General features: G+C 40.6%; 1 protein-coding gene across 1 annotated transcript in view; it reads left to right on the forward strand.

Moving 5' to 3' along the window:
• Positions 1-15,369, forward strand: part of Stt3b (STT3 oligosaccharyltransferase complex catalytic subunit B) — a 66,314-nt gene that overhangs the window by 40,221 nt on the left and 10,724 nt on the right. Inside the window, exons 4-10 of the mRNA XM_028767255.1 lie at positions 1,587-1,652; positions 3,280-3,379; positions 9,140-9,238; positions 10,123-10,269; positions 12,721-12,769; positions 13,935-14,089; positions 14,852-15,063. Coding sequence (XP_028623088.1) covers positions 1,587-1,652; positions 3,280-3,379; positions 9,140-9,238; positions 10,123-10,269; positions 12,721-12,769; positions 13,935-14,089; positions 14,852-15,063 — 828 coding nt within the window. The remainder of the gene's footprint in view (positions 1-1,586; positions 1,653-3,279; positions 3,380-9,139; positions 9,239-10,122; positions 10,270-12,720; positions 12,770-13,934; positions 14,090-14,851; positions 15,064-15,369) is intronic.

Consider the following 15,369-nt stretch of genomic DNA (forward strand, 5'->3'; position numbering starts at 1 on the left):
GTGTGTGTGTGTGTGTGTGTGTGTGTGTGTGTGTGTGTGTGTGTGTGAGAGAGAGAGAGAGAGAGAGAGAGAGAGAGAGACAGAGAGAGAGAGAGAGAGAGAGAGACAGAGAGAGAGGGAGAGAGAGAGAGAGAGAGACCCTTATCTTAGACTGTTGTCAGGGCCTTATCATTCAGAGTCATGTCACTGGTCCCTGACAAGTCTGCCTGTCTTAACTATTCTTGTAACTTTGAGTGAGCAGAGTGGTAGATGGCCTTCTGTGTTCAGAGTTGCCAAGTTCGTGGGGTCTGTCTGTTCCACTGGTCCCATTGTATTGAGTTGCCAAGTTCGTGGTGTCTGTCTGTTCCACTGGTCCCATTGTATTATGCTGCTACCGTTGTCTTACAGGGCCATCTTGGGTTGTCCTCTGCTTTCTTGCCCGCTTTATTCCCCAGGCACTTTCTGGATTCTCAGAAAAGATCCTCTGAACATTCACTCACCATCTCCCTGGTTTCTGCTGCTCTTCCTGGTGTAGATACTTGTATTTGTTACTTTAGTCTTTTTAGCTCTGCCGGTTTTTGTAATAACATTTCACCTCAACTCCCTTCTGCAGTCTCTGTAATCACCCCTCAAATAGATTATCTCGGGTTGGCCAAAGGACATTTTCTTGCTTTTAAATGGCCATCATTTTAATAAACTTTCCCCCCATCTTAGTGAGAGCAATGAACTAGAAATGCTCTTTCCTCCCTTCCCCACTTTGCTTCCTTTTGTTATATTCATTTTCATATTTTGTACCAAAGTCTAGACATTAGCTGGAGCTAACTATACTGTGTTATTAAACACCTGTCTTTAAAAGTAAAGACTTTCTGGAAATTAACTTAGGTGTGTTGAACATGCCCCTTAGCACAAAGAGACAGAAAACAACTTTTTGAATATGGGCTTCTTTGTGTGTTCTTATCTTAGGTACTCATCTTAAAGGTGACCATTTGCCGTGTGTTTAAGTCTGTGTCAATTATTTTAAAGATGCTAATAATTTGCTTTTTTAGGAAACATAAGCTCATTTGGAAATTATTACTTTAAGACAAGATTGGTTGAACTTTGATTAATTTGTATATAGCCTTTCTAATATAGATTACTGAGAATTTACTTATGTATTGGGCCTTCTGGAAGACAGTTCAACAATATACATTTTAAAATATTATTGTGAATTTACTTATGTATTGGGCCTTCTGGAAGACAGTTCAACAATATACATTTTAAATTTTTCTTATTGTGTTTTCAAAATGGAAGCTTAGAATCATATATATGATCCTGAATTCAGATGAAAAAACATACAAGTCTAGCAGGTCAACTATATGAAAATGTAGATTTACTGAACACATTTAAGGCTCCTGTTTGTTGATATTATCCATTTGATGGTAGAAAATGAAAACATGTCATTTTTTCCTTATTTGTTCTTTTTTCTTAAAACTAACCAAAAAAGAATTAGTTATTAAAATGCATCTTGTTCCGAATTGTAAAGGTCTATTTTAGTCGGGATAGCCAAGCCTCAGTCCTCACTCAGAGCTTTTACATTTTACAATGGGATTTGCTTTTGTTGTTTTTAGGTAAAGTCTGTGAAGACCGGCTCTGTGTTTTGGACGATGTGCTGCTGCTTGTCGTATTTCTACATGGTAAGAGCTGTGCCTGCTGTGTGCTCTGTCCTGGGACGCATGTGTGCCCTGCTGTGTGCTCTGTCCTGGGACGCATGTGGGCCCTGCTGTGTGCTCTGTCCTGGGACGCATGTGTGCCCTGCTGTGTGCTCTGTCCTGGGACGCATGTGGGCACTGCTGTGTGCTCTGTCCTGGGACGCATGTGGGCCCTGCTGTGTGCTCTTTACATTTTCCGTTAGCATCCCTGAAAGGGGTGTATGTGTAATGAGCTGATGTTAGGTTCTGAGAAGTTACTTTGAAATATTTTTGTATGCTAACATATGTCCTCATAAGTTGATTTGATAACCAGTGCCTCTTTAACCATCTAACTGAATTAGAACATGCTGATCCTGAAAGACTTTCCTGTCTGTTTTAAGCACATGAAAGTCAGTCCATTGTAGTAGTTGGGAGCGAACCCTGGCTTTTAAGAATATTTATTTACACTGAGTATCCATGGTTACTCTGATTTTAAAAATATGAATACATGGAATACAAGCTTTTGTGTGTGTGTGTGTGTGTGTGTGTGTGTGTGTGTGTGGTTTCACTTACAGCTTCAGCCAATCAGCACTGTAAAGAGCCCACAGTATGGCCAGGGGATGTGAGTGCCCCTTTAGCCGAGTCACTGACCAGAGTCAGACTTCCTCATTCTTAAGCTCAGTGAATCTTCTTTCAGTAAGTAGATCATCATAAATAGATGAAATAAAAGCTTGTTGTTTTAGTCTAAAAATGTATTGTCTATACTCATTTCCAGGACAGCCTATTTCTTCTTCTAGTTCACAGTTATGTGATGTTCTTAGGCTTCCTATTAAATCGAATTTAACTTGAGCTATTCTCCAGTGAGTTTAGAAAAGCCTACTAGATTTATGAGATCATGTTACTTTACTTATCAATATAAAAAAGAAACTTTTTATATATATTTTTCTGTAGCAGGGGGTATTAGAAATGATACGACCAGCTGCCAAGTTCCCACACTAGTAGAGGCACCAGAGGGCCACCTCAGTGGTGCCAGTTGCCTATCCACCCCCAACCCCCCCAGATGTTAGCATGGCGGCTGCCTCTGCCTACCACTATCCTCAGCCTCCATGATCTAGGCCAACCCAGCCACCTCCACCATGCAATAGCGGAACCGCTATTCTCATGGCTAGATATCACAATACCCAGTAATCCAGTAAATCAAAACTCTTAATGCTTATAGTTAACCAATGGATTTATCTATCAATAAAATCTCAATGCACAAGATGCCCACACAACTTAGACAGGTTATTCCAATTATCCTAACTTTTAGATATGCATAACTACCTGAGACTACTAAAGCCACATGGGTTCACATCTGCCTCCATTTTGCCTTCTCTCTCCCTTTCCCATTTCTCCCTGTGTCTCCTACTCTGCCACCCTTAGCTCCACCTCCCTTTTCCCTGTCCAATCATAGGCCTCCCACTGCAAATAGATTGGATAGGGAAATTTCTGCCACGTATATCTCCTAAGAGAATTCCCCCAAATCCTTGCACTTTATTTTCTCTCGTGTTTGGGTTGTCGTGACAAATGAGACATACTTGTTTCAGGAAGTGAGAGATAGGAGCCGTGAGTCTGAGCCTCTCTTTTCCCATAGGTCTCTGCGTGGGGAGGTTATGTGTTTATCATCAACCTCATCCCTCTCCATGTGTTTGTGCTGCTACTGATGCAGAGGTATAGCAAGAGAGTCTACATAGGTAAGTGGCTCTACCTCTGAAATGGACTCTTAGTAAACAACTTTTGTTTGCTCTGTATTGCGTCCGTAAAAAGGTAGTAATTTTTTTATGTTTAACTTGCCTTTATATTGACTACATGAGACCCTGTCACAAAAAAGCAAAACAAATAAAAAACAGTGGGGGGCGGGGAGATGGCTCAAAACAAGCCTTATATGCTCACATGTAAAAATACTTAATTTGTGTGATTGGTTCTGCATTACCTGTACCTGAATTTATTAATGAGCTGGCCTGGTCCAAGGTCTTGGGGAGGGATCAGTGGGTAGAAGCGTTATATAGTAGGGCATTCCTTATAGGGATGTGGTTAGCTAACGAAACTGCAGAAGAGCAGAGATAGAAAGCCTGTACTGTTTATCACAAGAATTTCACTTACGTTAAAGTTAATGAGAACTTGGATATAAAATGTCAGAGTTAAACATGGTGTATAGGATTTGTTTCTCTCAGTGAGAGTCACATCAGCTAAAACTTTGCAAAATAACTTAACATAATTATTTCTGGGGGCTGGAGAGAGATAGCTCAGCAATTATTAACACTGACTGCTCTTCCAAAGGACCCAGGTTCAATTCCCAGCACTCACATGGCAGGTCACAACTGACTATAACTCCAAGACCTGACACTCACACACATACATGCAGACAAAATACCAATGCCATGTGTGCTTATATATCTTCATGGTCTCAGTTCTAAGAGGTAAGAGGGTAGCAAATTCAAGGCCAGCCTTAAGTGTGTAAGAAAGTCTTGTGAATTTAAAAATAGCTTTTATAGCCAGGCAGTGGTGGCACACGCCTTTAATCCCAACACTTGGGAGTCAGAGACAGGCGAATTTCTGTGTTTGAGGCCAGCCTGGTCTACAGAGTGAGTTCCAGGACAGCCAGGGCTTAAAAAAAAAAAAAAAAAAGCTTTTATTATAGTAAACATCTCATTAATAGCAGTAATTACCCTAAATTTATGTGGTAGGTAGAGGGCAGCAGGCACACCATGGGGTAGTGGTCAGTAGTTCTCATAACAGCTTTGAATTTTCTTATATAACATGTTTGTTATACTTATTCTGATACTCATTTTTGTTTGTTTAATAGGGCTTTTATTACCTACCATATAGTATTTGGAATAATACTTTAATATTTGTAGCACAATTTTCTGATTACATTTGTTTAATCATTTAATTACTATCATAAGTAATTTTGATGGATTTGATCCAAGTTATTGGAATTAATAAAAAGATGTATGATTTTTATATTTGTAACAGGTAAAGATTTACCAAGATAGGAGATTGCTCTTGCAGCCTATAAACTAGATACATTATTTGCACAATTGGGTTGTTTATAAAAGTATAAAGTGGTTTTCAGGGCTGGAGAGATGGCTCAGTGGTTAAGAGCACTGACTGCACTTCCAGAGGTCCTGAGTTCAAATCCCAGCAACCACATGGTGGCTCACAACCATCTGTAATGAGGTCTGATGCCCTCTTCTGGTGTGTCTGAAGACAGCTACAGTGTATTCGTACATAATAAATAAATAAATCTTTAAAAAAAAAAAAAAGTGGTTTTCATGGTATATGAACAGGACCAATAGCAGTGCTGGAAGACTTGTGTCTTGGCCTCTCTTTTGCTTATGGGTCTTAGTGTTGCGTACAGTAAGTGCTTTCCAGGGGAGCCAGAGCACTCATTCCTTGAAGGTGTAGCAGTATCTTTCTGTCTTAAGACTAAAAATATATAGAGCCAAGGGCCTTTCTTATTGTGATTTAACAGGAATCTTTGCTTGATCAAAAGCTTTCTTCAATTAACAGAGACAAGGATTTTTTCATATCTACAAATGAAAGAGTAAAAATGGCTTTGGTGCTGTCATAGGCGAGCCCAGTATTAGAACCGTACCTGTCAACTTGCTCAGAAGCACTTCTGTGTAGAAGTTAGAGTTTACATGAGATGCTTAGGTCTGTCTAAGAGCCTGCTTACAGTAGATAGTTGGTGTTCTGCTCACTTAAACTCTTAACACTTGGGAGACTGGGGCAGAAGGATGCCCAGAGTTTGATGTCAACCTTTCTCACAGTGAATTTCAGGCTAGCCTGGGGTAAAGAATTGCAACCTTCTCTAAACAAAAAGGAAAATCCTAAATGACTTTTAGTGGAATAAATTTGCAATTTTGTTTAAATCCTTTTAAATATGTTTTATTTGTAAATTATGTTTGCTGATATTTGTCTGTTGAACTTTTTGACACATACTAGGTATAGTTATTGCATAGTTGCAGGAGAGATTGGGTCACAGTATCCCATTTTTTAAAAGTAGAATTAGTCAGGCATGGTGAGTGCCTACATACCTTTAATCCCAGCAGTCTGGAGGCAGAGGCAGGCAGATCTCTGAGTTGAGGCCAGCCTGGTCTACATAGAGAGTTCCAGGATAGCCAGAGCTGCATAGTGAGACTGTCTCAAGAAGAAAGAAGAGTTGTATTTCGTGAGTTCTCCCTTACAGTGTTCACACAATGTATTCTTAATCTCCTTGTGCTCTGATGGTGTCTCATTAACATTTGTCAGAACCAATGAATTGCTTCTGTAAGACAGAAGTTGGATTTTAAACTTATTTTTATTTTTAATTTTATTTTGCACATACCTATTTTGTTTTGTCTGCATGTATGTGTGCACCATGTAATGCCTTTGTGCCTGCTGAGGTCAGAAGAGGGCATCAGATCCCCTGGAACTGGAGTAAATAGACAGTTGTAAGCCACCATGTGGGTGTTAGGAATTGAACCCAGGTCCCCATCTCTCCCATCTAGAACTAGAATTTTAAATCTGGATATATTTCTTCTAGATTCTTATCCTTAATTTCCTATTAGGAAATTAAAAATTTCCTATTTTTCCATTTGAAAGTGTGGTAATCTCTGCTCGAGTAGTTTGACTAAGTCATATCCTCCTTCCTCTACAAGTTTTGAGCTTGTAAAATGTCTATTTCAGTGACATGCTCTACCTGGTTGCTATGAGCAGTGTCCCTGGGAAGAAGAGCGCATGTCTGTGCCTGTGCACACGTCCAGGTTTTCCTACTAGTCTGAAGAACCTGTTTTCTGCCCTCTATTGCTGTTGCTGCTTCTCACCATGCTTTCCCCTGAACATTTACCAAAATGTTCACAAAGTAGCAAGGTGACTTTATTAAGTAAACTTTTCAACATTTTTACAAACTTAATATTGTTTGTTAGCAGTCAAGTAAAACTGATTGGATTATAAGGTCTTTCTCTTCTGTATCTTGTCTAACAGAAGAGAGATATTTTGTTAGCTATTCCCATTAAACACTGCCCAAGAGGTGAAGTAACTTAGAAGGCTGGCGGGCCCTGTGGTGGGTTAATGTAAATGGGTTTGTGTGTTCCCAGACCCTTCTCTAAGTTTGCAGAAGGAAGAATAGTAGTAACTTCAAACTCCAGAGACATAGGCTGAGGAAAAGGCAGTAGGCACCATGTAAGGCCTTGACTGGAACTCATTTGAAACAGACATGGCAGCTCCCTAATTCAGTCACTGGGGTATGCAGCAGCCAAGAGAAACCCTATCTCAAGGAGGAAGGTGAAGACCTCTAGGTTGTCCTCTGACCTCCACATGTATGCACTGTCACTCCAGAATAAAAGATGGCCCAGAGAGTGCTACCGAGTTGTTACAGCTTATCAGTGAGGTACTGAAGAGAGAGTAATAGCAAACAACACTCTGTCACCCTACCTTCTCAGCGGAGCTGGAGCCCAGCATTGCATTGGGCACAGATTCACTACCTGCTGTGCCACTGGGACTCAAGTATTTTGAGGTTCAACAAGATTAGGATTTCTGTAGATTTCTGTCTCTGAACATAGTTTTAGTAAAAATAAATTGTACATATGAATAAGTCCAATTGTTTTAGGGGGCATTTTTCTAACCAGGAGCATGGTCTGCAGCAATGCTTCCAGGGACTGTGCTTCCTTCCACAGGATGGCAGTGTGGTAGCATTTTAGGATGTAATGAATGATTTACGGTATTGTGGGGTTGTGCATTTTCTTAAAGCTCACTTCTTTGATGGAATAGTGTAAAGACTTAAAAAATAGGTGAGTGTAGCTGCATAGTAAGTTGGACCAAGTGGGTTAGTGGTTTGGTAATGGTTCCTAGTGGAGTTGCTGGAAGAAGTGGCACTGCGTGTTTGTTGCTAGGGTCCTGTAAGGACAGTGTGCCTTTTATGCTACTGTTCATGCTTCTGCTTGCATAAGCTTCCCTACACTGTCACAAATGTTAGCTAGCTATGGTGTGCTCTTACCTAACTTGGAGGACAGCTTGGATTGATCTTAACAGGATTTTCTGCTTTTAAAAAGTCTCGATTGTCATAGATATAAAGTCTTTTTGAAAATATACTATTAGGTGCTGTCATATAGTCTGGAGGAAAAAATACTTTATTTTTACAGTGGATAGAGGTGGTGTTTCTTCTTAAGAATCTAATTTCTTCATGTCTTTCTCCTCAAGTGAATCTAATTTTCCACTTTCTATGTTTTAAACTTTTTAAAGTTTGTAAGATTTAAATTAAGACGCTGAGTTATGTGCTATCTTATAAATTTAGGACCCACAGTATCTTATGTGAGGTAAACTTGTGATTTTTGGCACTGTATGGAGCTTGGCTAGCAGTCTCCAACACACGTGGTTTCCTGTGTATTGAAGGACTGTGAGGTAGGATATGCATTTCTGCTGTGTGAACAAGTCATAGAACCCAGGGATCCAAAACTATATGAGCGCTCAGGCTGCTGGGGTCCAGCTCTTTTAAACAAAACTCTGGGTCACTGCAGGGTCCTAGCAGACTGGCTTCATTGGCTCAGGTACATGAAGGAGGCTGATGTACAGGCCTTTCCAGCTGCAATTTCAATTTCTACTACTTTGAGTAACATCTTCTATTCAAATGTATCCTACACTTCCCTTTTCATAGTGGTTCATTTAACCAGAACGGAACATCAAGTACATTTATGATAGTGATGTATATAAAGTTTATGACTAGAATAATATCTTTACATCAGCTTATTTTAGATACACCTTTTATCTTCTGATAAAATTTTACTTTCAGGGATTTCTAATACTTTCTCTCTAGTCAGATTACCTAATCTTGATCTGTAGCCATATGAATGAAAAACCAGTCTTTGACACAGATTGCCATTGTGCTACAGCAGTTCTGTGCATTACAGTCAGTGTGAGCTGACCTGGAAGGGGGGGGGGGACGGGACGGACAATGGTCTTTCTGTTAGACTGACTTCTGTGACTGGGTTCTTGTCTTTTTTAAACTCTTCACCTTCTTCCCAAGAAGTCTTAGGAAACTGGGAAGAAGACACAAAATACTCAGAGCTTCTCAGATTAGCAGGCATCCATGATTGGTGCTAGGTGTTTGTGAGGCCGTGGATAGTTTGGATTAATAAAAGCACAGCAATGGTAGTTACTTAATACAAGAGCAGTTGCAGGTTCTTGGCTCTTATCCATGCTACTAATGGTAAATTTTTAAAAATGTGATTCCGTTTGCTAGAAAGGAAGGTAGCACGAGTCTCTGAAACTTACGTCTACAAACAATATTTTTAAAAAATGGATAGAATATTTATGATCTATAATGTAACTGACATTCACATATCAAGTCAATCACTTTAAGATTCTATTGTTCTAAGCTCTATTAAAACTTTTCTAAAAAGATTTATGAATATATGTGTTGAATATTTAATGGCAGTAGTAAGTTACCCTTGTTTCCTGTTTTGTTTTTATAGCATATAGCACTTTCTACATTGTGGGTTTAATATTATCCATGCAGATACCTTTTGTGGGATTCCAGCCAATCAGAACAAGCGAGCACATGGCAGCTGCAGGTATGGAAACTAGTGTTTGAAGTTGAGATGAAAGGACATTGTAAATATTTTGTCCAGTTAAGATATATGTGTGGCCTTAATCATTTTTCCTTCTATATTGGCACTAAAATGAGGTTTCGAGCTTTTTATTATATCATAATTTATAAGAGATTGCAATAATAATAGCTGGTGTACTTAGCTTTCTATTGCTGTGACAAAACACTGGTTAAAACCTACTTGAGGAGGAAAGGATTCATTTGGCTTAAGTGTCCTGCTCACAGTTCATCAATGAGGGAAATTAGGGCAGAAACTCAAGGCAGGACCATGAAGCAGAGGCCTTGGCAGGAGGCGGGTTGCTGCTTACTGGCTTGCTCCCCAAGGCTTGCTCAGCCTGCTTTCTTCGACAACCCAGCACCCCTAGCCCAAGGTTGGCACTGTCCACAGTGAGCTCGTTCCTCTCACATCAGTCATTAATCAAGGAGGTACTTCTACACTCTTGTCCATCGGCCAGTCTGATAGTCATTTCTCAGTTGTGTCTCTCCCTTCTCAGATGACTGTAGCTTCTATCAAGCTGACAAAGAATGAGCCAGCACACCAGCACAGAAATGACTATAATGTTTTAAATCTTTGGTGATGCATGATAGTGTCGGTGTGCATCGTCAGCTGCTTTCCTTGTCTGGTACATGTATAAGGAGTCTGACTACTTTGGGGAAATAATGTGCAATAGGATTTTTCAGGTCCTTAATTGTAGGTTAGCTGTCGGTTGACACAGGGAATATTGCTAGGTGAGATAACTAGACCCGGGGTGAAGGATACCAGGGCTCTATGGTTTTGCTCATGAAAGTATTGAGCCGGCGTTAGGGAAACACTGTGATGGTATTCATGTGAGCCTTCTCTTTAACCAGGTGTCTTTGCGCTGCTGCAAGCCTACGCTTTTTTGCAGTATCTGAGAGACCGGTTGACAAAACAGGAGTTCCAGACCCTTTTCTTTTTGGGTGTCTCACTAGCTGCAGGCGCTGTGTTCCTAAGTGTCATCTATCTGACATACACAGGTAGGTGCCATCACCTGTAAGATGGAAGTCGTGGCTCTAGATTACTGTTCAGGAACAGTTTTTCACAGGTTCTTCTCACACACTCCATTTCATCCTAATGTCAGATAATTATCAAAAGTTCTAAACTCCAATAACACATTACAGATTGCAATTTTGAAAAAGCATGAGCTGCTTGCTATTCCTGACTTTAGAAAAAAACTAGTTTATCTTAATGTTACTGCTTTTCAGGCTCTTGTAAATCCACAAACATCCTTCTCTTGCTAGTTAAAGAGCCAGAGCTATTGAAAACGCAGCACCTGTGCTGAGCTAGTGCTTGCGTAACCTCTTGTGGGCACGCTTTCTTCCTTGGAGACGGTCGGCTTCATCATTTCCACGCGCTTCGGATCTAAAGTACTCCCTAGCCCTGAGCTCACAAGTCTCCGACCACAGTCCTGTTTTCCCTGTTGAACCGCTGATGCCCAGCAGAAGGTGAATGCAGGGATGACGGGAGTCAAAGACCTAGGTGTTTGAAAATGCATTGGCAGCTATAAAGTAAAACCAACATTATTTGAACATTGGTTTAAATCATTCATAATTAATAGTAACAAAGCTCTGAAAAGGACAAAATTGGGTTGGTGCAATGGCTCAGCTGATAAAGATGCTTGCTGTGCAACTGGTGACCTGACACCAAGTCAAGATGGAAGAGGAAAATCAACACCACAGAATTGTCCTCTGACCTCTACATATGCTCCATGGCTTTCAAAACAAACAAAAACCCAAATACACACTAATAATGATAACAGTGATAATAGTTGTTATTATCATGGCATGCACCAAGACAAACCAATAATAATGTTATTTTCTTTTGCGTGTGTGTTTGTGTGTGATTAGTGCTCACAGACACCAGATGCTGTCTGATCCCCTAGAACTAGAGTTTGCGGGAAATATTAATAAAGTCACCAGGTTCCCATGGTATCCCCTGATAGACTGGCCAGCCTGTTCTTATCTCATGGAGACTCTCTGACTCAGAGCTCCAAAATCTTTCCACCCAGCTCGCAAAGCTTCTACTGAGGGGTTGCTACCACGCCAGCTCCTTGCTTCAAAACCCTCAGGGCCTTTATGGTGTACATCTGGCAAACCCACGCTCACTTTGCCACCATACCTTTCTCTCTGGAACCCAATCCAGCTGCTGTGTGAAGGAAAACCCAACAGAAACTTAGTTCAGAAACAATAGTAACTCTATCACTGGGCACAACAACTAGAATCCTAATCTTGTAAGACATATTAAATCTAAATCCTCTGATTGTGAATCCTAGTGGATCTGCCATTGAAACCAGGAGACCCTAGCAGCTACATCTTGTCCTCAAGCTATCCCAGTCTGAAAAGACCCTATCTCCTGCTTCCTCTCTTCCAGGATCTGCAGTCCCTCCCAGGAGAGCGGAATTAACATCATAATACAAATAGCACCCTGGCCACCCACAGCACTTTCCCCTTTCTGTCCACTTAAAAGACTCTTTTATCTCAGATATAAATTGAGCACAACTGTTACCATTTTGTAATTTATAAAGTACAAGATAGACCCAACACCCAGTCCCTCATTTTTGTCAATAAAATAGAACACTGTCATCTATCCTAACTTAAAAGATGTATAATTCTACACATGACTTATGTCCTGGCTTTAGATTGCATGCCATCTGAAAACCATCCTCTCAAATCTGTTCTCTCAATGTTAAATAGCCTGGGTTAGCTATGAGACTGTTAGTTTTCAACCCCGTCAGAAATCCGAGAATGGCCAACATCAACTGAAAATATAGAGGAAGCCTAACACAGCTTCCAGAACTGAGACCAGTTGTAGAGACAGTTGCCTATCTATACATCCCCAGTAAGTCAGGAAGTTGGAGCATCAGTCTTCAGCCTTCTGGCCCCGGATCATCTGATAGACCTTTGAAAAACAGGAATTATTAAGGACTAGCCTGTTCTGTCACAACAGAACTAAGCTGTCCTAACCTGTCACTCGTGTAACTCAAGGACAGTATAGGTCTACAGGAGAGATGGGGCTATTTAACATTGAGAGAACAGATTTGAGAGGGTGGTTTTTAAGAAGTCACCTGAGTGTGTGGTTCAGTCTTTTCTCAGTTCTTCCCAGGAGAGCAGGCCCACCCACACTACTAGAGTTATAGGCAGTTGTGAGCTGCCCTGTGAGTACTGGAAATCAAACCTAGATCCTCTGGAAGAATAGTCAGTGTTCTTCACCACTGAGTCCTCTCTCCAGCCCCACACTAAGCATGGTAGCATACAGGTGCATTCCCAGCATTTGAGGGGTTGAGGTAGGAGGATTGTTGGAAGTTTGAGGCAAGCTTTGGTCCGGTGAGGCTGTATATCAAGGAGACATTGTCTCAACACCCCTTCTTTCAAACAGAGAATTTACAAAATAATAAAAAGGCAGATAATTTCCTCTGTTTTTCCTTCAAGGTTACATTGCACCCTGGAGTGGGAGGTTTTATTCATTATGGGATACTGGGTAAGTTCAAATGTGCTACTTTGGCCTCCTAGTCAAATAGCCTTTCTCCATGTGTTCCTATACCTAGGCTGAGCTGTTTGAAGTGGATGCTCGTTGTTCTGAGACATACATTCTGTATTTCTGTTCTACAAAGCCAACTCCTTATTGTTTTGTCAGAGCAGAAGCATTTGTATAATTTAAAGATGGGGGCTTTTAAAAAAGGAATGAAATGCAAAGTTTACATTTCATGTTTTGTTTCTGATAAGGTACTGTGTTAAAGATCTGTATGAAGTGGGTATGAAGAACTCTTTGTATAATCACTTAATTTAAGCTTCTGCTTAAAAAATCTAAAATACACTAAGGGTGCATCTTTTTTAAAAGAGTGCTATAAAAAAGGAACTCATTTTAAAACTTGGGTTTTGAATTAGACCAACTATTTCAGTGAAACCTTTCATCTTTAAAATGATGGCCTAGTGCTGTGATGATGTCACTGTCTGTGTGGTTGCATTCTAGATGACTCAATAAAGTCCGACCACCATTTATTGATCAGGTGTCCTTCCAATAGGACACCAAAGGCTCATGTGCAAGTGAAGTCACATAAAATAAACTGTTTTCATGGCTAAAACATTTGCTGCCTTTTATCCTGTGGATCCAGAGAACTGGAAGGAACCAATCACAGAAGAATTGACTAAGCTAAATCCCAGTGTTGACGTGTATCAGTTGTACTTATGCTTTTAAAGTAATTTTGACCTCTTTGGAATCCCAGAGTGCAAAGTGACTTCTGTTCTCACACGATGCCAGCCCCTTGTCTGGGAAGGCATTGGAGCACAGGAGTTAGTGAGTAAAGTGTTTCCTGCCACCAAGAAGAGATGGGACACTTGTGGATAAAGATGTAGGTGGTAGAGCTGGACTACAAACACCTTCCTACCCAAGCAAGGATTAGAAGCCAGCCAGCAGGTTCCCGAGCCCAGACAGCTCAGCTCCACTTTAAGGGGACGTATTTGCTTTAGTTTGACCAATGTATACCAGACAAGTGTGTCACTAGCTATGTCAGTTAAAATACAAGTGTGAGTAAGAGACGTTGGGAGAGTGATGTCAGTGATCCAGGAGAACTTGTTCATCTCAAAGGAAGGAGCTCCTGTCTTACCCTTTAACTGTAAATAATAATGAACTTTTTTAATATCAGGTATGCAAAAATACACATTCCAATTATTGCATCAGTGTCTGAACATCAGCCTACGACATGGGTGTCTTTCTTCTTTGATCTACATATTCTTGTATGTACCTTCCCAGCAGGCCTATGGTTCTGCATCAAAAATATCAACGATGAAAGAGTATTTGGTAAGATTTTTAATGAACTCTTTGATTCAGAACAATTTTTTTCCATTGAGATCACTCCGCTTTAATGTTTTGTTTTTCTTATATGTGTTATGTTCAGGAACATTTTTCCTGCTTTATAAAGGTTCTTAGACAAGAAGAATTAGTTGAGTTTTCAGTGTATGTGTATTCTAGTTACTACTTTTTAAATATAGACTTTACATCCAACCCATAACCTACTTGAGTATTTTCAGTAGCTTTACATGATAGTAGGAGTCAAATACCTCACTGGCTTTTCTTTGGCCTGGGGCTGTCAGCAAGCACCTTTAGAGCACTGGCTGGTTGAGCCGATTGTCCTTTCAAGCGCTACCTGACAGATGTCTGTCTGTCCATTGTGTTCTTCTTACCCATGTTTGCTTTAAAAAAGGGTTTGTACACCAGATATGGTGCTGGCTTTCTGAAGCTGTTTTAGTTCCATAAACTTAGTGTCGAATGATAAATGGGCACATTCATTGTCACCTGTCAGCTACGGATATTATAATGTATGGTGCTATTGACAAAAAAATTTTCATATCTGTAATAATTAAATTTGAATGACAGTACATTTCTCTAAACTGTTTAGTTTTTATTTATTTAGTCAACAGTACTTACTTTTAAACAGGACTGTTTGGTCAGTATAATTGCTTTGTGAGATGCCTAGTTTCAGATGTGTTCTGTACTGTAGTAATGAATGTGGTTTCCTGGGGCATTTTCCTCTCGGTGTTGAACGAGAACCTGTCTTTGCAGTTGCTCTGTATGCAATCAGTGCTGTCTACTTTGCCGGAGTGATGGTGCGGCTGATGCTGACGCTGACCCCGGTCGTCTGCATGCTGTCTGCCATCGCCTTCTCCAATGTTTTTGAGCACTATTTGGGGGATGACATGAAAAGGGAAAATCCACCTGTGGAGGACAGCAGTGATGAGGATGACAAAAGAAACCCAGGAAACTTGTATGACAAGGTGAGGGCTGTGCCGTCTCCATCTTCCCAGCACCAGAAGAGTCCCCAGATGTAGCTGTGTCCTGAAATGAGAGCACACCGAACTGTGCCTTCTGCAGTCTCTCCATTGCTTGCTTCAAAATTGAAATCCTAGTTGGTCTTTGAGTTCAGAGTAAACAGAATGGAATCCGAGTGGGAATTGTTAGTCTCGTTCCCGCCCGTTGCTACCTAAGCACTTAGGTATGTTAGCACCTTTCCGTTTCCAAGAGCACAGCTCATCAGATTGACCCATGTGCACCAGTGCTTGCACTTGGCTTTAGTCTGTGCT

Source organism: Grammomys surdaster, unplaced genomic scaffold (genome assembly GCF_004785775.1).
Source record: "Grammomys surdaster isolate TR1022 unplaced genomic scaffold, NIH_TR_1.0 172, whole genome shotgun sequence".
NCBI lineage: Eukaryota > Metazoa > Chordata > Mammalia > Rodentia > Muridae > Grammomys > Grammomys surdaster.